The following is a 22,398-nucleotide window of genomic DNA, read 5'->3' as shown; positions in this document are numbered from 1 at the left end:
AAGAAAGAAAGAAAAACTAAATGTTTTTGTTTTTCTAGAGGCCTCAGAGCTCCAGGAATCCGTCCTCAGTGAAGACAATGGGATTGGTCATATATAACTGTCTCTGCCTCAACCTGCCACACTGCTGCACATACATTTACCTGCACTAATTATTCTGTCACATACCAATACATACAGTATATACTATACAGCTGTTAAGTACAGCTTCAGGCGTGGCTCTCAGAACTTGTCACCTATATGTTTTCATTAGTGAATGAATTTAATGTCCCTGTTGGTCAGGATATTCTACAGACCTGTTGACCATGTGCAAAAAATGAAATGCCACTTGAGGGACAAAATGTGTCCCCATCTCAAGAAAGACAACCCTTTTAAAAATGTGACTGTAAAAATACTACATCCTACAAAATACAGCTATTAATGCAGACATTTTATTTTCAATTTTATTTTCAATTTTTATTGATTTTTAATTTTTTGTATTTTATCTTTTTTCTCATTAAAATTGTGGGGCAAACCGGAGCACCCGGGGAAAACCCACACAGGCATGGAGGTACACACACACACCACACAGAAGGATACCAACTAGTTAGCAGGTTCCTCTTGTGAGGTGACAGTGTGTCCTGTACCACCATGCCTTTCAACAATGCATATTAACAATTGTATTGTGATTGTCACTATGCGTTGTTGGAGGTGGAGCTGTTTGAAGCCTACTCCTTCTACTTCTTTGGTTTTCGCAATCCCAGAAAGTGACGGGTTCTTTTCCAGATGGAAGGGGTCACTACTGCTGTTTCTGGGAGATTCTCCTCAAGGACTTGAGCCTCCTCCAGGAGTTTGGGGGCCAGTACATTATCGGTGGACTTGGACGGCGTCTCCTCAGGGACTTCAACCAATGTCAGGCGTCCGATGTCAGGGAGCATTTCTTGCTGCTGGCACGGCTCATCCACACACTTCTCCTCACGCCTGGCTCTTTTGCGAGGAAGGCGATAGTCCTCTCTCTCAGCCTCGAGCTTAGTGGAGAGCTCAAGATTGAGTGACAACTGAACGTTGAGCTGCATTTTCTGCTCCTCCAGCTCTCTCACGTAAGATCTCTCCCTCTCTGAGGTGTTTTGCTGCAAGACATTGATCTCCTCTGCCATCTTTTCACGAAGGGCGTTTTGCTCAGCCCTCAAGTTGCTGATCAGACGGCAGTCTTCCGACACTGTGTCTGCGTGAGACTTGACTTCCTGTTCAAGCTCACGCTGAAGGGTGTCTACCTGCTGTCTGACAGCGATGACATCAGTTTCATATCTTTGGCTGATCTCATGGCGTGAAAAGCTGATCTTCTCGAGTTCTTCTTGGAGAAGCCTGCTCTTTTCTCTCTCTGCATGGAGCTGAGCTGTGAAATTCTCCTGGCTGAACATGTGTGCAACACGCTGCTCCTCGTAATCTTTTTGAAGGCGTTTGTGCTGCTGGACTCCATTTTCAAGCTCACGCAGAAGGTTGTCAACCTGCTGTCTGGCATTGATGACATCGGTTTCGTACCTTAGGATGATCTGGTTGTGTGAAGCTCTGGTCCTCTCCAGTTCGTCTTGGAGAAGCTTGCTACTGTCCTTGTCCACTTGGATTTCAGCTGTGAACTTGCCTCCGTTGATTATATGGGACACTTGGAGTTCCTCATAATCTGCTTGAAGGTCTTTCTTCTTCTTTCTCTTTGCATTGTTTCTCACCTGCGTGGCAGTCTTTGTGTTGTTGAGAGTAACTGGATCACTGTACTTTTGCAGCCTCTCCAGATCTCTCTTTGTTTCTTTTCCCCTGTTGATGAACATTTCTTTCAGGGTTTTTTGTCTTTCCAACTGGTCTCTTGTCTCAGCCAACTCTTGGCGAAGTTGGACTGTCAGATTCTTCTGACTGAAAAAGTTTTTCTTCTCTTCATCCAACTTGCTTGTCAGCTCTGCATTTTCTTGACAAAGTGCTTGGCACTTGTTGGACAGCCTCTCCCGAGAACTGTCTCTGAACCGCCGTCTAGAGGTCCGCTTGATTACTCTCGAGTTCTTCACAGACCGCATTTTCGCTGGCTGGTAGATTTGGTCTCAGAGTAATGCTAATGTTTGACTCGGAAGGAAAGATGTCTTCTGATGGACAGTTGTCTTCTGATGGATAGATGTTGTCTGATGAACAGATGTCTTCTGGATCAGTGGTCTGCCTGTTGAACCTTTTTCTCAGTGGTGTAACTTGTTGAGACGGTTGAACGATTGCAACGATGTGACCGGAGAACAGCTGTCCTATTTATACACCTGCATCATGGAATCTTGATGATTGAAGGCTCCATTCCATTTGGCTTTGATTGTTTGCTTTCATTTGTACAGTTCCATTTCTTCTTTTCCTTTGTTTCTAAATGTTTACATTCAAAATCACATTCTGTGATTCACATCTAAACAACATGGCTGCCCCACTAACAACATTCAATCTAGCTAACAAAACAAATTCACACAGCAAGAATGTTAATCAAGCAATTAATGATCAGTTGAGGATGACAAAATGAACCTTTTTCATCTCCATCAAGTTCAAATCCTCAGTTCAAAGACTGGATTAAAAACATTAAGTTTAATACCTCAAATGTTAATGTCTGTCTGCGCTTGTGTTTGATATTATTCCTCAAATGTTTGAACCGCTCCCTTATGTTCTCTCTCATGATGTTGCATCTGAGTTTGCAATTATGGTACAGGGGTGTTTCATATGTTTCATAACAATAATGACATAAGTATGAAACACCCCAGAACCCTGTCTGGTTTTCTATCAAATAATAATGGTTATCGTGTAGGTATAACCAGACAGTTTCTTTGTTGGGGGCCTCATGAGTTTTGTAACACAGCGGGCGATGGCGGTCAGCTGCGTGGTGGAAAATTATAATTTTTGCTTCGATCTCTCCCTCAAATTTTGTGACATTATCAAATGATCAGGGCCGGCCCTAAGCATAAGCGAACTAAGCGGCTGCAAAAAAAATTTGAATTTTAAATTTTAATATTTTAAATAATTAAATGAGTGACATAAATGAATGAATGAATGAATGAATAATTCAAGACAACATGATTCTGATTTCATGATCAATATACCTGCCTACAACTGCTGTGTCTGCCAGCATTTGAGTCATGCACATAAACTAGACACCTCGCGTGCATAGACAATTCGCGCGCATAGGGAACTGCATCAGGTTGCATCCCAAAAATGCATCAGAATACAGGAAATCACATCTACCAATTTCAGAATTATCTGGGGGAGGGCTTGCACACCCCCTTCCCCCATTTGCACCCACTTTCACACAAATAAGGTAGGCGGGGTCTTTACGGACAGTAGTTCATAATCCGTCACTGTATTAGTACAATTTAGAATGTTACATTATAGTGTGACATTTGTGTCAATAATTGTCAAGCACAGGTGACTCTGCGGTGGTGGGAAGGGGGCCCCAAATCAAATTCTGCTTAGGGCCCCCAGAAGGCTTGAGCCGGCCCTGTATAACACAGCATTCAACGTACATTTAAGCTAGGACCAGGGTTGGTAGGCTTACTTAAATATATTTCGATACAGTTACTCCAAGTATCACAATTTAAAATTAAAGTAACTTACTACTACTTTCTGTTACTTTTAGATTAGCTCTAGACCAAACATATGCAAATAATGACTAAAGAAAGTAAATATAATAAGATTACTTTGATTTAATATAATATAATATTTAATATTTAATATTTGATCTTGTATATTTGGTTTCTCTTAAGACCAGAGTGATTGTGTGTGAAACTGTGTGCATGGTTACATACTAGTATATCATTCTTTAGTTTAAAAAAAATTATAATCCTGTTAGTAATCCTTGTATCCTGATTACATAATCTCATTACATGTATTCCTCTACTTCCCAAGCCTGCCTAGGGCTGGTACAAATGCAGCAGAATCATACAGCCCTGGGCTTAAGTTAACCCTAGGTTAATAATCTTTTGTTTGAAAAGGGGTTGAATTATCCCAGGGTCAACTCTTAGCCCAGGGCGAAGGATATGCAGTGTGAAAGGCCCAATTTATGATACTTTATACTTCTACTCCACTACAATTCAGTGGAAAATATTGTACCTTTCACTTCATACATTATTTATTCAACAGCTATTAGCTAACATCAAGGACATTACAATAAAACACTAACACTCAGTAGGTCCTACTTTGATTTTAAATATGAATCAGGTCATCAACTTAATAAATATGATGTGCTATTATTACTGATTAAAAGCCCCACATACCCTCACAGCCACAGGTGTTTTCAGTGATGTTATGTGTCTTGTTAGGCTCAAGAACAATCAAGTTGTAAATAGCCTAGCAACAAAACTAAGAGGAGAGGTGAAGACTGCTGGCAGATTTTTTTGTAATGTCATTGCACACGATAATAAGTTGTGGCTATCTCACACTGCTGTATTCATCATACCTGCAGCTGTTTATAATAATGTCTTACTATTAGCATTGAGCCTACTTTAACTTATTGCTAGTTTCAGGCTGTGGTGCTGTGCAGGGTTTTGTGGCCCTGCTGTGGCCCCTGGGACGTTTGAGCCACTCGCCTTGTTGGTACGGTAATATGGCATCCGATGAATCTGAATTCTCGCTCATATCCCATTTCGGTCTTGCCCCGTCTGAATTTACGGTCATTACGGTAATCCTGACAGCGGCTCCGGGTACGTCCATGGTGTCAGCTGATCCTCCTCTACTGGCGAGTGAGGAGGAAAATCAGCTGAAGGAAAACACTGCTGGCTAGTCAAAACCATGGCTGCGGAGATTCATTCGAGGCCCCAGACGGCTCGACCGATTCTTTTGAACAAGATCGAGGGCCACTCAGACGCTGTCAACAAAGCCGTCTTAATACCAAAAGAAGATGGAGTGATCACGGTCAGCGAGGACAGGTGAGCTCTGCCGAGCAGGCTAACGGTTAGCCTAACAGCAGTAACACTAGCTAGCGGGCTCGGTCTATTTGCTGGTCATTGCGCTCATAATTCCTGGAGCACTGGATCAAGAAGGACAACACAAAAGATGTTTTTTTCACTCTGAGAGGGATTTGTTTGGGCTCGCGTGGGAGGGTACGGGGTTAGCTAGAAATCCAGAAAGAATGAGTCATATCCATAAAGTATCCGCGAACAAACAACCAACTGTATTAGTAAACGGGAATATAATATTTGGTTTTTATTCTGCAACATTGAGTGTTACGACCCACGACTTGCTATACGCAAGTGTCACATTGTATTAACTCTAGGTTATATTGACTTAACTAGCTAGTTAGCTACCGAGCTATTGCTCATAGTAAACATTACTTTCTCAAACCAGCGGCTGTTGCCTTTAAGTGCTGCTCGTATGCTGTAAAGATTTTATTGATCGCAGGTGCTGTTAGTGAAATGCTTTTAACTCTACCTTGTAATAAAAGTTCTGTTATTTACTGAACGCTGCTCAGGGTTTCACAGGTTGTTTGTTCATCTTATCTAGTTACAAATTGCTTTATTATATGTGACGTCTAAGCTACGCAGGATTTTATACTTTGCGTTTTTCTGCTCCCTGAACGTCACATCTTGATAACTTGAGTAGAGCTGAAAATCCTTTTTGTTGCAGCGTCCACTGGTGATTAACAACATCAAGCCAGTAACATATTTTCAGCAACACGTGAAGGCAGCAGCCCAGTAACCAGATAATCGCGGTAGAGAAGATGTAAGCGGGCTCATACCAGCCCATCACATTCACTGCTCTGCTGTGAGTGACATTAAAGCTGTCCTGCCTGAGAACAAGTGCGAAGAAGCAACATCCTTCTTTAAATAAAGGAACTTGGTTGCTTTGAAGAAGTGTGTTGCAGTGTCCATCACACATCTAACCTACTTTATATTCAAAAGGGAAGTGGACAGGTGCTGCGTTTGATATTATTACTTATTTGCAGACATTTTACTGGAATAAAAGTAAAACCCTTAAACCTGAATCCTTAAAAGGTCGACCGAGGCTTACTGAAGTTGAACGTGGTTTTCAAAAACACAACATGACAGGGAAATGCATGCCTTAAAGTGAAACAAAAATGATCAGATAAGTATCGAAAGTGGTTCGGTTTTGAATCATCACTTCTGTATTGTGGTCTCAACAGTAACATTTACCAAGCCTGTGTGAACGACTGCTCTGTCAGTTAGATAATACTAAAACGGTGACCTGCCAAGAATAATTTATCACCAACAGAAATAATTTCAATATGCCATTGACAAATGTGTCATCCTGCCGCCTTCACTGCTGTTTCATGAACAGAATCGAGCATTGTGTTTAAAGAGAATTGTGGCTGGTTTCCCAGACGAGGATTAAGCCCAGTCCTAAATGAGGGCTCCCTTCAGTGGATATTTCCATTGAGTATTTCCGTTTTTACATCAAGTATGTACTTGTCTAACTGTGTGTTAGGTCAAGACAAACCGAAAGTAAAAGATTAGATCAAAAATTCACCTTTTTCACATGTACTAGACTACAGAATGAGACATAGGAGAGTGCTTTGAATTGCATATTTTGACATTTTCCTTCAGAACCATCCGAGTTTGGCTGAAAAGAGACAGCGGTCAGTACTGGCCAAGCATCTACCACACAGTGTCCTGTAAGTAAGAATGCATTGCTTCAATTGGAAAATTAGTCATGACTGTGTCTGTCCCTATATGCTTGTTTGTTTCATTTTCCCGGCTCATTGCTACCGTTTGCCTCTTCCTCCTTCTTAGCTCCATGCTCTTGCATGTCGTACCACCATGACAGCAGACGCATCTTCATAGGCCAGGACAATGGAGCTGTTGTGGTGAGTGAAGCTAACTCGTCTTCATATTCTTGCTCCAGGTTCACTCGTTTGGTTGTTCAAACAGTGTAGTTTCTTTAAAATCTGCATATCTGGTTTGACTAGGCCACAATTTCAATATTTGGACTCCTCTGAGTGCCTGTAGGCTCAGGACAGTTATTTGATTTGAAACTTGTTTTCAATGTGTTTGTGTGTATGTTTGCTTGCCTTCAGGAGTTTCTCATCTCTGAAGACTTCAACAAGATGAACCACGTCAAAACGTATCCAGGTGAGAACATGATGAGGACACACACACGCACACACAAACTGTCAAATCCAATTTAGCAACAAGCTGAGAGACTAGGCAGAGTTGTGTTGTTTATGTTTGACTGACGGGCTAAAATGTTTCTCATATGATTGCAAACTGCAACATCACAATTGAGCCTCTTTTCATTTGTGATGTTTTGTGGACTCAAATAACATCACAACAGAACATTTGGAAAATGTAATAAAAATGTAACCAAACAAAGCACTGAGGCTTATAACAAAATTATAGTACCATAGAAATGGCATTGAAAAACATCTGAATAATAGTTTTAGAGCTAAAATATATTTTTTTGGTGTTGTGGTTATATACACGTCAGTTTTAGAGTGCTGCTAGACCGCCAAATTAATTCAGGTGGGTGCCTCTGTTTGTGTGCAGCAACAGTGCGCCATAGTTTTTTGACCGCAGTGAAAATGTTGTTTTTGAAAGGCTGAACGCCAAAAAATATGGATAAAGCAGAATATTATGTGAGAAAACATATGTTGTGAATTTTTAGTAATGATTACATTGATCTTTTTTCAATACAGTTTGGCTTTTGGACTTTACAGTGCTCTGAAGTATTTGGAAATGTTCGGATCACAAAAGTCAGAAACAAACCTAGGTAGCCACAACTGGAATCTAATTTTACAAATAGTATAATAATAATAATAATAATATTAATGTAGCCTAATATTCCGGTGCAGCTGTGCAGAAATACTGGGTTTTATGTTATGAATGAAGCTTTGAGCTATTTGGTGCAGCCCCAATTACTAATAGTTGTTAAAATATTTCTAATATATATAATCATTGTAATGTAAAGATACTTTGTCCCGTTAGTGGAACAAACTATGACATCTTGATCCCACCACTTTGGACTGTGGGAGAAATTTCTCACAAGCGATAATAAAAATAATTGCTAGTTGCAGCCCAACATCTTGAGTTCATCTCCTGTCATACGCTCATAATTGGTAGGTTATGTACAGAACACAGTTTCTGTGACCGTATCCGCAGATATTTAGCCTCATCAGTGGAAAATCGAGTTCGGGGGAAAAACTTCCAGTCTGTTTAGATGGCTGAACACCACGTCAGCACTGGAATGCTCCATCTGGTTTCTACCACTTGTAGCAAAATCGAGCAGCAGAGGCAGAACAGCTCAAACATGACTCACAGTCAGAACAAACAGGCATTAGGATGTCTATATACACTTCAAAGACAGGTGGGGCTTAACATTACCATTTGCCTTTTGGCAGTCAGTGTTGCTTTCCTCAGAGCTGCAGACAAGGCAAGACTGACTTTAATTTTCGGCAGCCCATTGCTGATGATGAAAGACAGCTTACACATGTTTAGTCTGGTCAGAAAATGATATGAAAGAACAAATTTGGAAAACGTGTTCCTCTCTGTTGTTCAGATTAATTACTTCGCAAAATCTGTACCGCATTATTATAAGAACATGTCCATGGTGGCTTGTTGCACACACTGCACAAGGGACAAAAGCTATTGCTCCATCAGACGCCTAGAACTGCTGCAAGTTACAGAAAACACAGCAGTAAGATAAATATAGTCGAAATGCCTCATAAATGCCTGTTCATTGAATCCCGGGAAGAAAGAATCTTTGAGGAGAAAGATCACTAATTGGAAAGAGGACAGGGAAGATCAAAGTTTCAGCCCCCGCTCAGAGCCATGGACAGTCATGGTTTGGTCATGAGGCAATACAAATATGAGAAGAATTTCTCATTGATCAAAAATAGTGCAGGGTTAAATGGAAAGTATGTGTAGTTTGCCACTAACAGTCTTGTACACTTGAAGAAGAAAGAAATGATTCCTCTGTGCTTCATTTATCAGAGATGCTTTGTTGTACAATGAGCCCTCATAACTTTATTTATCCAATCGCGCACTTATCAGTGAAGTGCTACACAGTCAAAAGGCCTGTCCAGATAGCATGTAGCATTTGTTACACTGTGCAGCAATGAGTTTAGTCTATTTCCCTGTAAATTATTTCCTTTAAGCAGCTTTGAAGTCATAAAAAAAGGTTTTTGAGAACAATGTTTTCCCCGCTTATCCATGAAACCCATTTGATATTTGACAATGCTGTACTGACTGAACAGCATGCTTTTGTGATGAAATAACCACAGCTGCACTTTCCTCCACTTTACAGCACATTTTAGCATCTTTAAGCTCATTGATTTGTTTCTTTATTACTCGCAACTAAACTGTTCTGGTTCAGTCTCACTACTTTCATTATCTCATTCTACTTGCCTGACACTGATCGACATGTAGACAAAGCAAGTATCTAGCTGGTGAAAACAAAGTTTGTGGAGACCAAAACAGAGCTTTAGTGTTGGATTTCTATTCATGGGGTAGCCAGAACGCACAACTCTCAAATTTGTGAATGTTGCTGTGTATATGCAAGACTTTTAGCCGCATCAACTTCATCAGATGATAATTCTGTAAGTCTGTGTTGTGTTCACAGCTTGTTGTGCCCAGAAAATCAATTAATGGAGCTTTAAACTGAAGTGTGGCTGAATATTTCTTACTAATGCCAAAACAAGGGCATTCAAATCTATGATTGCAGTTTTAGATATATTGTATACATTAATAGCAGATCAGCACATACTGTTACTATCAGCCAGATTTCGGCAATACATTTTATGTTACATCAATAAAGCTGTTGGCCAGATGTCTACACAATATGGAGTTTCAAAAGGGGTTAACACCCTGCTGTCTGTAAAACAAGAGACATTGAATACATAAAGTATACAACAAAAGTGTGCACCGTTAAAGTGATCCCCCCCAGATGGACCATTAAGACTGATGGGTATACAAATTATTTGAAGGGATTCGCCTGTCTTAGTCCGGATTACAGCGACACTAAGCAGATGGGATCAGCACGTGGAAAGGGCAAATTAGTCTTAGATGGTGCTCATCCATGACGGCTCGGATATTAACTCCAATGGAATAGATAAGATCTTGCTTGACGTTCATCTAACATGACACTTGATGCGTTTGTGTTTTGCAGCCCACCAAAACCGCGTGTCGGATATGGTGTTCTCCCTGGAGAGCGAGTGGGTGGTGAGCACCGGCCACGACAAGAGTGTGAGCTGGATGTGCACCCAGAGTGGCAGCATGCTGGGGAGACACTACTTCACCGCCTGGGCCTCCTGCCTACAGTATCCTTCATTGACTCACTATGTGTACAGTGTATAGGAACAATCATCAGCTAAGTAGTAACATGCAGAGAGTGTGTTAAAGCCCTGACTCCCTGCTCAGATACGATCACGAGACGCAGCATGCCTTTATCGGCGATTACTCAGGGCAGATCACGCTGCTGAAACTGGAGAGGCAGACGTATTCCACCATCACTACTCTGAAGGGTCATGAAGGTAAAGACACACACCTAAATACACATAAAGAATCGTCCACACAGCACTATTGCTATCTCCCAATGTAGGTGGATCACACAAGGTCTCTGCACAAATAGTTTGTCTTCTGATGCTGAAGCCAGATATGCATATGTGTTCATAGAAAAATAGATGACCCAGATTTCTCTAACTGTCATCATGATGCAAGAAAATAAGAGACTAAGGGTGCACTCACACCCGGCAATCCGTATGGTGCCCAAGCACGTTTGACCCCCAAAGTCCAGTTTGTTACACCAGCGTGAGCGCTCTGTACCATGCTCAAGCACACTTTCTTGACCCTGGCACGGTTGGAAGAGGTGTGCTTCGGCACGGTACGGTTGCTAATGCACGAGCACAAGCACAGGTACGCAGCGTGAACACGTATGTACAAGAGGTAACCGTGCTCAGGCCCGGTTGGGGTGACTGGGGAGGAGGGACAATCATGCTTTAGCTCGGTATGGAGCAACTGGGCCAAGTGTGAGTGCGCCCTAATTGAATCCAATATTGAATCCAACATGATGATTGTGTTTCCTTAAAAAGTTTAGTGCATTTTTGCATTATAAAGGGTTACAGTTTATATTAAGTTCCTTGTAATAAGTGTTAGTTAATAGGTAATAAGTCCTTTTATAAGGTATTATAAAAGATATTATATATCTTTATTGACATTTAGAAGACTATATTAGTGTTAATAATGGCATAATAAATGTTTATTATTAGATTGTAAGAGATTAATAAGCACTTACAAGAGACTTGCTAACAGTTAATAGACTGCTTAAAGCTGAGGTTGGTAAGACTGTAGAAACCAGCAAGCGCTAAATTCTAATACTAATCTAAATACTTTACTAATTCTTATAAGGGCCTTCTTACCTATTAACTAGCACTGACTACAAGGGCCTTAATATAAAGCGTTACCTATGACAGCTTATGGATTGAGTAGGAAGAGTATATACACTCTGTCAGATAGAACATCTCACACTGCCACAGTCTTTACTGGGACTGACATTTACTCTGCTCTTATTGGTGGATGTGTGACCACGTTTACATAAGAAAACCCATCCTGTGGGTTTACAGATGATGGATTTTGCCGTTTCTCGTACTTCTCTTGAAATTCCCAGGTCTGTTTGTTTGAGTTGAGATGTGATTACTGTGTTGTTTCCATGCTCATTAAGCTGCCCCACAATTGTTGAAGTCTTTTAGATGGGATTTTCCGGAAACTCCCATCTGAATACAGATGCATCATCGACTGGTGAATTGATTACTCATATTGGTGTTGCATTCAAGGGTTCGTGTACTTTGGTGTAAAATGGATCCCACGACAAAAATGAGCTGCTAGGACACGTCATTGTGTGAAGCAAACACTTCCCTGTGTTCTCATTCGGGCACTTATCACACATGTGCTCATGAGCTGGTTGAGAACAGTGTGATGGATGACTCTTCTGACCAGATGATGCTCTCTACTACTCAAAAATCCTATTTTTACCACAGACCTGTCATTTACAGGTAAGCCAGTTAGGAGAGGCGTGTCAGTGTGCCTTACCTTTTAAAATGTAGAAAATACAAATCCCTACATCCTGCAGAAAACCTCTCTTTCATCCGCCCATGATAATTAATATTGATTAGACTGATAATACATGTTGATACATGTTAATGGGTGTGGTGTTGGCTCAAGCTGTGCCGGAGTTCCACCCAAATATTTAATAGAAAATTAAGCTTGATCAAAACAGAATGGAAAGGTCAGACCTGACCTCACTAGTCTCACATCAAGGTTTTTATACTTGCCCTTGTTAGAAAAATGCATTTTTCCTAAATTGCCTAAATTCTTTGTTAAATTGTCCTTCACTGGCTCCAGGAAATAACCTCCTCCTGTATCTAAAATGTATCTATTGTGGTTGTATGGTTGGTGCAGTGACGTATTGCCAAATTTACACCTTAGTTTTCATCTTATGACAACATTAAACATAGAAATTAATGGTTTTTATGACACTGTTTTGCATTCAGATATGAGTCTTGTGTTTTCCTCACATGTCAGCTGATGGAAACTAACTGTTTTTTTTTCCCACATTGGCTCTAAATATTGTCAATAATGTGGCCATGAATGCAGAACCCAGTGTGTGGTCTTCTTCCTACTGTTGAATATAATTTATAACAATACTACGTGTATAAAATGAAGTTCTTAAGATAGCTTTAAAAGTGGGTCAGATGACACGATTCTGAGTGTGTGTGTGTGTTTATGTGTGGGTGCCCTGTGTGTCATGTAGCTACAGTTACTGTTAGCCTAGTCAGTCCACCACCACCACCTGCCACAGGCCATTAATCATCATGTACTGGTCCAACTTCAAGAGCTTCATTGTCTCTCCCAGAGTTGATTTTGCTTAGAATGCCGAAGGTTTCGCTGTAAACATGGAAAACTTTAAGTATTTGCAAGTTGGCTTGTCTGGAGAATCTGTGATTCACCAAGAACATCAGAAGTACACTTAAAGCATTTTAAGTCATGGGCACTGTGTGCACTGTAATGTAACAACAGCTGTGTGTTGTTTTTGTGGCCACACACAGAAGAACCGTGGGTGTTTCCCGAGCAACATGCTCTACCCTCTGACAAGAACGAGCAGATGGTCTGTTTGGTGTGGTTATTAGTCGAATCTGTCCGTGGCCACCCTATATCAGACCAGTGGCGGCAGCTTTTGATCTGTGTATCTTATTTCTTAAACTTGCAACTTGTGTCAGGATTGAGCTTAAATATGAATATAACGGATTGTCATTAAAATGCAAGTCCAGTACACATTTATGTTTTTTCTTCTTTCCTGAATGCAAATGTTTGATTTTTCACTTCCCTCGCACTGTTGATCATCACTTTATTATGATCTTTATCTACGAAGAAAATTGTCTGTTTTTTGTAGTGAAAGAGTGATAAGATCGTAGTGAAAGAGGAAGTACTATGTTTCACACACTGAAATAGAAATAATTATAGGTAATGTACAAATACCTCCAGTTTGTTACTTTCTACCAGTGACGGTCACAGATAGCCAGTTTGGTTCACTTGGTTAGGAGTGTCAGTAACAATGAGCATGGCTGCGTCAATTCAGCAACTAAGCTTACGAGCAAGGAGATAACCAACAGATTTCTCAGTTATTTGTTTGCGTCGATTCAATTCAAATTGACTGTACTGGCATGGAAAACATGTTTACACTGCTAAAGCGAGTGGGAAATAAAAACCAACAGATGTAGAATAGAAATAAGAAATAAGATACACAGATAAGTCAAAATTATTCTAGCTAGCTTTACAGGCTAGTTTCTAGCAGCTCATTCTAATACACAGAATTATGATTATTTTGTGGATTTAGTTTAATGATAAAAGTTTCTATTATTAGAAGTTGGTAACAACAACAATTGCACGGCGCTGAAATCTCTTTTCTAATGAAGCATTAAATCATTCAAACCCATTCTAGTAGTAACCCAAAACAAAATTATGAACCTGAAAATGAGCATGATGGGTCCCCTTTAGGATGTAATAACTATGTTAAGGTCCTAGTGTTGTAGCAGAGAGGAAAGCCAAACTCTCTAAGCAAGGCTTAGGGAAGCCCTATACTGAAGCAAATGATGAGATCTCGATCAGTATGGAGGACAGCAATGGAAAAAAAAAAGGACTCTTTCAAAAATGGGTAGATTTATGCCTTAAAGAGGTGATTCTCCAGCTGCAGTCAGCTTCCAGGTTTAAGGTGTTTGGTCGCAACTTCCTGTAGTTCTCCCAGCAGGCAGCAGATGGTGCCAACAGGTCAGACCACAACACTGTCCCTAAACTTGTTTTTCTCTCGTCCCTCTGTCCCCTCCAGGCAGTATAGGGACCCTGTGGTGGGATCCTGTCCAGAGGCTGCTTTTCTCCGGGGCCTCTGACCACAGCGTCATCATGTGGGACATCGGGGGCCGCAAAGGACGAACGTTACTGTTGCAGGGACACCAGTAAGTCCGCCAGTGTTCGCATTACCTCCTCTGTGTTTGTCAGGGTTTGGGGGGCTTAAAATGGAATCAATGAAGAGGTGGGGTCAGCAACAGATGTCCCCAGGCACTGTGTTTATCTCCACTTCTTGATTATCATACATATTTCACCACCTCCTGGTCCACCTCCCCCCGTGACAGGAGTCATCAACAAAACCTCGGTCCACTGATGTGTGCAGGAGCAAGCCTCTGTGGATCCTGTCACACCCTAGCAGGATTTACAGAGGTTTGTCTCTCAGACACCCATTATGTGAGAGTTATAATGCTGTTGTATTTTGGACAGGTCCTTAATCCTATGCTGAACAAGTTTTCATCTCTTTTCAAGCATTTTTGGTGTCCTTATCACTACTCTCCCCCTCCAGTATGAGAAAAAACTTGTTTCGAGAAAATGGCCTATAAAGATGTATACATTTCATGCAGTTTTAGACAAAAAAATGGTGTGGTGATTACTTGCATTAGGACAATAATTTTTGGTACTACAAGTTTGCTGCTATTTTATGTTTGAATGTGCAAATGAGTCCATCTAATTAAAGAGCACCTCAGTGAGTATCTTGGACACTGTTGCCTCTTATCTGAACGAAGACAAAATCTCAAAATTGATCATTGCATGTAGCATTTCTCCTAGCATTAGGATTTTACTTAGGTTTCACTCAAATCTAAGATTTAAATCATTCTTCCCTTTCATTGTGTCCGATGTCTCCCTCAGCGAGCGTGTCCAGGCCTTGCGGTACCTCCAGCTGACCAGGCAGTTGTTGTCGTGCTCAGCCGACGGAGGCATTGCAGTGTGGAACATGGACGCACAGAGAGAAGAGGTTTGCATCATGTTTATAACTGCCTGCTAAAGGTTATAACCAAACATTAATCTCAGACTTTGGTAAAAAGCAGACTTGGGGTTGGACTATTTTATGGTTATCTAGTTTTGAGTTCCCGTTTTTCTCATAGCAGAGGGTGTGAAAAACAAATAATGGTGTCTCATTAGATTTAAATGGACTGATCTCTGTACTCTAGTGATGATGCAGCTTTTGTCATTCTTCATTGCTAATTGACAATAAGTCAGAGCGCTCACTGCTCATTCAGTATAATGGTCGAAGCAGCACGGTGTAGAAGGTGTAGTATATTAGTGTAGGGAGCTAGTTGTAATTGATTAAGTGTTTTGTGTGTTTAACAGTAGCCTCCAATTGCATGTGTCTCTGCAGGCGCCCCAGTGGTTAGACAGCGACTCCTGTCAGAAGTGTGAGCAGCCTTTCTTTTGGAACATCAAGCAGATGTGGGACACGAAGACCCTGGGCCTCAGACAGGTAGGAGAGTCTGGATAGTGTCCTCCCCAGTTCGAGTCCCTCAGCCCATCAGTCATGCTAATATACTGTTTGTTTTTTCTTTGTGCAGCACCACTGCAGGAAGTGTGGCCAGGCTGTTTGTGGAAAATGTAGTTCTAAACGCTCCACATACCCGATCATGGGCTTTGAGTTCCCTGTGCGGGTTTGTGATGCCTGCTTTGATACCATCAAAGAAGAAGAGTGAGTCAAAGGCTTCTCTAAATGTTGATGCAATTGGTCACATTTTACCCAGATTTTCAGTGTACTGAGGGCAAATCTGATTAAAAGCTGTTTGTGTGTGTGTGTGTGTGTGTGTGTTGCAGTCGAACAGCACTGGCCACGTTCCACGAGGGGAAACACAACATTGCCCACATGGACATGGACCCATCCAGAGGCCTGATGGTCACTTGTGGAAGCGACCGCATTGTTAAGGTAAACAACAGTTCTTTGAAACCAGCTAATTCATGCGTGTATTCAGGCTTTGTCAAATACAAAACTAATTAAATCACTATCATTTTTTTGCTTCTGTTATCTCAGATTCCTGGTTAAAATTAGCGTGAATGCAGGCAGTCCTAAAACCTAAAAAATGATCTTAACTCAAAGTCTTATGATGACTAATTCTGTTGATTTAAAAGTAATATATGGTATTTAACCCAAGGCACAATATTAGAACCAGCCACCACAGGGCTGGTAGATTTGCTTCACTTGGCAGGAACCTGATTGGGTGGACTGTCAGTTCTCCTCTTGTCATTTGTGATAAAAAACTTGAATTCATTTTGTTACATCGTGCTCAAGTCGTGACAAATGTTCAAAGAGTGAACAAAGTAGCAAAACTTTCCTGTAGACTCAAACCACTGCTGCAGCATCATCTACTCCTCCTCTGTCCGTCTGTGAGGTGACACTAATGTTACTCAGGCACCAGAAGTCTATAAAGCTGCAGGGAAGTGTAAGTTCCTGGCACATACACCAATCAGCCACAACATTAAAACCACTGACACGTGAAGGTAATAACTTTGATCATCTCGCATTGTTTGGATGGGAAACCTTGGGTCCTGGCATTCATGTCAACGCCACCTGACAAACATCACCCACACAAACACTGCTGCAGACCAAGCACAGGCCCCCCATTAGCAACGGTTCTCGCCCCCGACGGCAGTGACCCTCACAGCAGGACAATTCTGCCACACTGCAACAGCTGCTCAGGAATGGCTCGATGAACTTGACAAAGAGCACAAGGTGTGCATAGGACTTGGCTCTGACCCATCGGGTCATGGACACAGGACTTCTGGGGGTGTCCTGTGGTGCCAGGAACCACTTGCACTCCTGACAGATCCTTTGAGTCCTGGGGGGTTGCAACATGAGGCCTCCATCGGTTGGACTTGTTCCAGGATGTCCCACAGATGCCTGATCCGGCTGAGATCTGGGGAATTTGGAGGCTGGGTTGACATCTTGAGCTTTTTGTCACATTCCTTGGGTCATTCATGAGCAGTTTTTGCAGTGGTAGGGCTCATTGTCCTGCTGGGGAGGGTCCCTGCCATCAGAGAGTACTGTTACCATGAGGGGGCCTACTTGGTTTGCGACAAAGTTTAGGTGGGTTGTGCGTGTCAGGTGGCATCGGCATGAATGCCACGACCCAAGGTTTTCCCAACTGAACAATGCATTGTAACAAGATGATCACAGTTATGAACTTCACGTGTGGTCACATCAGTGGTTTTAATGTTGTGGCTGATCGATGCAGAAAGATGGATAATGCTGCCAAAATGGTTTGAGAGGACATTTTTAATTTTTCTGCCATTTTTGAAAACGTGTCGTCGTTGGGATTTGTTACAGTTAATTCAAGTAGACCACAGAGTGTGTTCTCCATAAAGAAGCAAACTACAAACAAAAAATGGCAACTTTTTTAATTTATTAGGTTAATAGATTCAAACACGAGATTTTGGGGATATCTTACTCTTAATTTCAGAAGTAGAGACTTTTGTGTTCAAATCACATTTTCGTTGCTGCCTTTATTTCACATCTCTATTCCATTTTTATTCTATTCCATTGTGTAGTCTGGTGTTAATTAAGAGTAAATACTTTGAATCGAGCACATTGATGTCTTGACAGCATCCTGTAAGTATTGAGGCAGTAACAGAAACTGTTTCAGTAATGATGCAGCTTTGCACTTTCTGTCATTCTTATTGGCTGTTTGTCTCCACAGATCTGGGATATGACGCAGGTGGTTGGCTGTAGCTTAGCAACAGGCTTCTCTTCCCGCTGATTGGCCTAGGCCACTACATGCTCCGCCCACTCTTCCAGTGTCATGGAAACCCCTCTGTACAGTATATCTCTTCATCATGCCTGGGATCTTCAGCTAGAACCAGGCCTGCCCCCTGGTGAATGTGTCCGAATGTGTGTGTGTGTGTGTGTGTGTGAGAGAGTGTGAGTGTGTTGTTATTGCAGACCTCCACATTTCCTTTGCCTCTCATAACAAATTCATCTTTAATTTTACCAACTGTCAGTCCTCCATCAAGGTGTGTGTGACTGCTTTTTGACTTTTTGCTCTGATCCGAAACAGAACCCTAAGCACAATGGTGTGTGTGTACATGTGTGCATGTATCGTAATGATTCCTCCTATGGGAGGAATGGTATTGATATTAGTGTTTACATGATATAAATACTTCCAATGCTTCTTTTGACAAAGGTCATTTTTGAATTAGCCTCGCACTGAAAAGATAGGTTTCACTATATCGCTGACCTGCCATCCCTGTACAAACATACACTAGCTTGATTATTACTGTGGCCCACTAACTGCATATTACTCAGTCACTGAAACATGTACAAACAACCCTGAACATCTGTATATACCCCTGCATCATGTGTATAGTAGATAGTTGCTTGAATTAACTCTCACTGATCGAAGCGATCAGCTTTTTTCCTCGTTTGCGCTATTTTTTTCTTTCACTAGTTGGCCTTAAATCACTCTCAGGAGGTTTTACATCAGTCGGTTGTCACTGGGCGGGGGCTCTTCATGTCAGTCGTAACCATTATTGATGTGTTATCACTGAAGGGTGGTAAAAAAATGAATGGTCTCTTCCCTCAATAGATCTCTTGATACACACAAAGATGCTGCCATAGAAATTTAATGTACTCGTCAGATGTCTGCATGACAGCGCCCACCCAGCCAGGTGACCCATGGGAAAATTTAATATGTTGCCATTGTGACATGCACTGACAGAGGCAGCATCAACCATCCTGTCACAGCCATCCTGAGGTGTACCAGCCCTAAAACAACTCCAGATTTAATTGGTGTGACTTTCAGAAAATAGCACAGCATCACCACCTCCTACATATTCAAGGAAAACTGCGCCCAAAAATGAAAGTTCTGTCGTTATCTACTCACCCCCGTGCCGAGGGAAAATCGGGTGAGGTTTTGTAGTGACAAAACATTTCTGGAGCTTCACAGCAAAACAGCATTGCAGCATTATCCTAAACAACTGAAGTAGATGGGGACATGTTTAAAAGGCTCCTTATAGCTCATCTGATGTAGTCCCAGTCCCCAGAAGCCACAAGATCTGAAATTGATTTGAATAGACATTATTTTCACCCCTTTTTAAAGCCAGAATCTTCACTGTAGCTGCTAAGCTACAAGCATTAGCGTGCAGCCTGTCTGAAGCTGGTGCACGAGAGGGCGTAAATGATGTCTTTTCAAATCGGTTTGAGATCTCAGGGCTTCTGGAGACTTGGGGCGAGCTGGGCGAGCTGTATTTAGCCATTTCATGTCTTTTTTAGATTATTTTTTACATTTTAAAACAAGTCTCCATCTACTGCAGTCATTCAGGAGAACACCGCAGAGAACACTTTGCATGGACATGGGTGGGAGTAAATAATGACTGAATTTTCTTTGTCTTGTGAACTTTTAATTGTGTAGGTAGATACCACATGGCACTAATGGTGGAAGCCCAATATTCTAATACCTCATGAGAATTACTTTTCATCTCTTAATTCCAAAAATATAAATATTTGTAAATTCTTTATGATGCAAAATTGGATTTCCCTCCCACCAGAGAGGCACTTATGAACTGGACAGGTACTCCAAACTTATTGTAGCACTCAGTGCTGGCATGTTGAATCTTCCCCAGCTGAATCACAGGTCAGATCAGGGCTGCATGTGTTCCTTCAAAAGCCTTAAAGAGAGAAGGACACGCTCACAAAGCCTTTTTAGTGGTTTATCAGTGCTTACGACTGTTCACTCACCATCGTTCACTCATGCACTCACCTCTTTAGAAAGCTCTGGATGTTTGCTCTTCCTTTTCATCCTGTTTTTAACAAATCCTGTTCTGAGCTCTCCTACTTTCCCCACACGTGTGCATCAAGGATGTCTCATAACGCTAACGCATACCACTGCACTGTATTGCACAACTCGTGGTCTTTTGTCTTTGAATTAAACAGAACATTTTTGTAAGTTCAGATCTGGGAGCTGGATTCGATGTAGCGTCCTTGTAAATAGCGGCTCGTAATCTTCTAATGTTAGACTAACGCTTGCCTTACTGTAAGTGAAAAAATGAGCATTATAATGTGGAATTCCTGATCTCAAAATGTAGTCACATTCCAGTTTTTTGATCATGTAGTGTATATTTATATTTGTAGTAAAGTATTTATCTGTTATCATTGTACATGGTGGTTTACTTTTCTTTGTGCCCATGTAGTAGTCTTTATTTCCTCGTAATAACAAACTAGAACATGTTCGGGACTCTGTAATGAAGCACGTGCAAACTAGGTAATGTTGAGAATGACTCCATTATTTAATATCCTAATGTGGACAAAGGTTGACTTGTTAATCAAGTGACAGCAGTGGTTGTCATATGACTGTTGTTGTTCCCCATCATCAAGACTTTACTCCATTATATTTAGATGTTTTACAGTTATACTTGGGGTTAGACTGAAAGCTGATACTGATCCTGTTAGTCAGTTGCCAATATTTAGTTCAAATGTTCATTATATCAAAATTTGAGCATTTCTGTCCTTCCATCACTTCGGTCAAAGTGGATGCTCTGGGACAAAACTGCAAAATTATAAGAAAGAATTTACAAAAAATATTATTAAATTGAAGCTGCATTACTTGATTTTTTTTATTTTTCAGCCAAACAACCTGAAACACAACACTGATATATCCCTTATAAAGAAGTAGTCAGTTACGTACATGAGTAGTCAGTACACATGGGTGGGACCACAGACATCTTTGAACTCAGCCTTCATTTTGATCCCACCTACACAACTGAAACGTCATGTGACTGCGTCAAAACAAACGTGGGTCAGGGATGTGAAGTGGGGGGGCCAGTAGCCCCTTTCTGCCCTACCCTCCTACTTCCAGCGCCCCTGCTGGGGCAACACCCACCTTTGAACTTGGCCTTCATTTTGATCTCAACTGCACACCTTTAAAGTTTCATGACTGCATGTTTCACGTTTCAAAACTGCTCCTATGTTAGTTCTTGCTGCAACAGGTGTCTCCAGGACCACATTTTGCCATGATGCCCCCCCCCCCCCCCCCCCCCCCCCACACACACACACACACACACATACACAAGCACACTAGTGAAGACTGCAGAGTACACATTGTTGTCATGATTCCACAGCTCGATGGTCTCTAGTTAATTAAAAAAACATTGATTAGTGCAGGTCTAAGTAGCTGAACAGCGGAACAATTCTGTAAACACAGCATTCACAAAGACCCATAAATATGTTGTAGCAAACATGCTAGCAAATAGCTCCCTATTTACGCATCCAGCAGACAAGGAGCAATATGAGCATTCATTTGGAGTTGAGTTTCTAGTCACTTGATGAATGTCCAATAGTCACTCTCCTTTAAACTCTGTTTTGGTCTCCACCACCTCCAGACAAAGAATTCTGGTTCTGTAGCTGTTAAATGTTCCACTATGTTAACTAAGACAGTAACTCTGCTGTTTGGTGCTGGGCAGGTAGCCTACCATGGCTATATCAGACCTTTTTTTTACTCAAACTAGCTGCCTGCTGGAAAATACGTGAATGAGAGCAGAATTTATGAGCTGCAAAATCAAAACAATGTGCTAAAAGAACCCAAAAAAGCTGTTTAGACCTGCATAGAGCTCCAGAGTTTGGAGCTCTATGCTTTCACACTGGACAAAAAAGCTCATGAACAGCCACTAACATCTGGCTTTTGTCTTCAATGTCAGTGTGTACACTCCTCCTTAGCAACTTCCCAACATCAGCTCCAGCAACTGTTCCCTGTTTCTCCAGCATGTTCGTGATGAAGAATGTGACACACAAGAAAAAGTTTAAAAAACCTGCACATACACACTAATTTTGGTTTAAAAGTGACATCTTTCACATTAGATTTTGTAATTTTTTCCATCATTAATTTAAAATATTGGTTAGCGCAGCTGTTTACATGCTTTCAAGACTTTATAAAGTTAATCTTCTGTCATATTAGAAATAGAGTAGTTTTCAGTTAAATTGCCGATATTGGCATACATCCATCAGTCCAACCCTAAGTATCATTAAAAAGCTCATGTCACAAAGCGTCATCTTGGATCTACAGGGTTATTGACGATGCTACCGTACAATCAGGAGTCAAAGCTCGCCTTACTT

General features: G+C 41.3%; 1 protein-coding gene across 1 annotated transcript; it reads left to right on the top strand.

The window, feature by feature from the left end:
* Positions 1-4,684: 4,684 nt before the first annotated feature.
* wdfy1 (WD repeat and FYVE domain containing 1) lies at positions 4,685-20,447 on the top strand. The gene is made up of 12 exons (XM_084351286.1): positions 4,685-4,910; positions 6,546-6,613; positions 6,732-6,805; positions 7,016-7,070; positions 10,102-10,252; positions 10,353-10,465; positions 14,314-14,440; positions 15,183-15,288; positions 15,673-15,774; positions 15,863-15,993; positions 16,116-16,224; positions 17,993-20,447. Exons 1-12 carry the CDS (start codon positions 4,774-4,776, stop codon positions 18,050-18,052), a joined length of 1,233 nt encoding a protein of 410 aa, XP_084207412.1. The 5' UTR covers positions 4,685-4,773; the 3' UTR covers positions 18,053-20,447.
* The last annotated feature ends 1,951 nt before the right edge of the window (positions 20,448-22,398 follow it).

Source organism: Pagrus pagrus (assembly GCF_965226575.1).
Source record: "Pagrus pagrus genome assembly, chromosome: 4".
In the NCBI taxonomy this organism is placed as follows: Eukaryota; Metazoa; Chordata; class Actinopteri; order Spariformes; family Sparidae; genus Pagrus; species Pagrus pagrus.
This window is presented reverse-complemented; position numbering and strand designations above follow the sequence as displayed.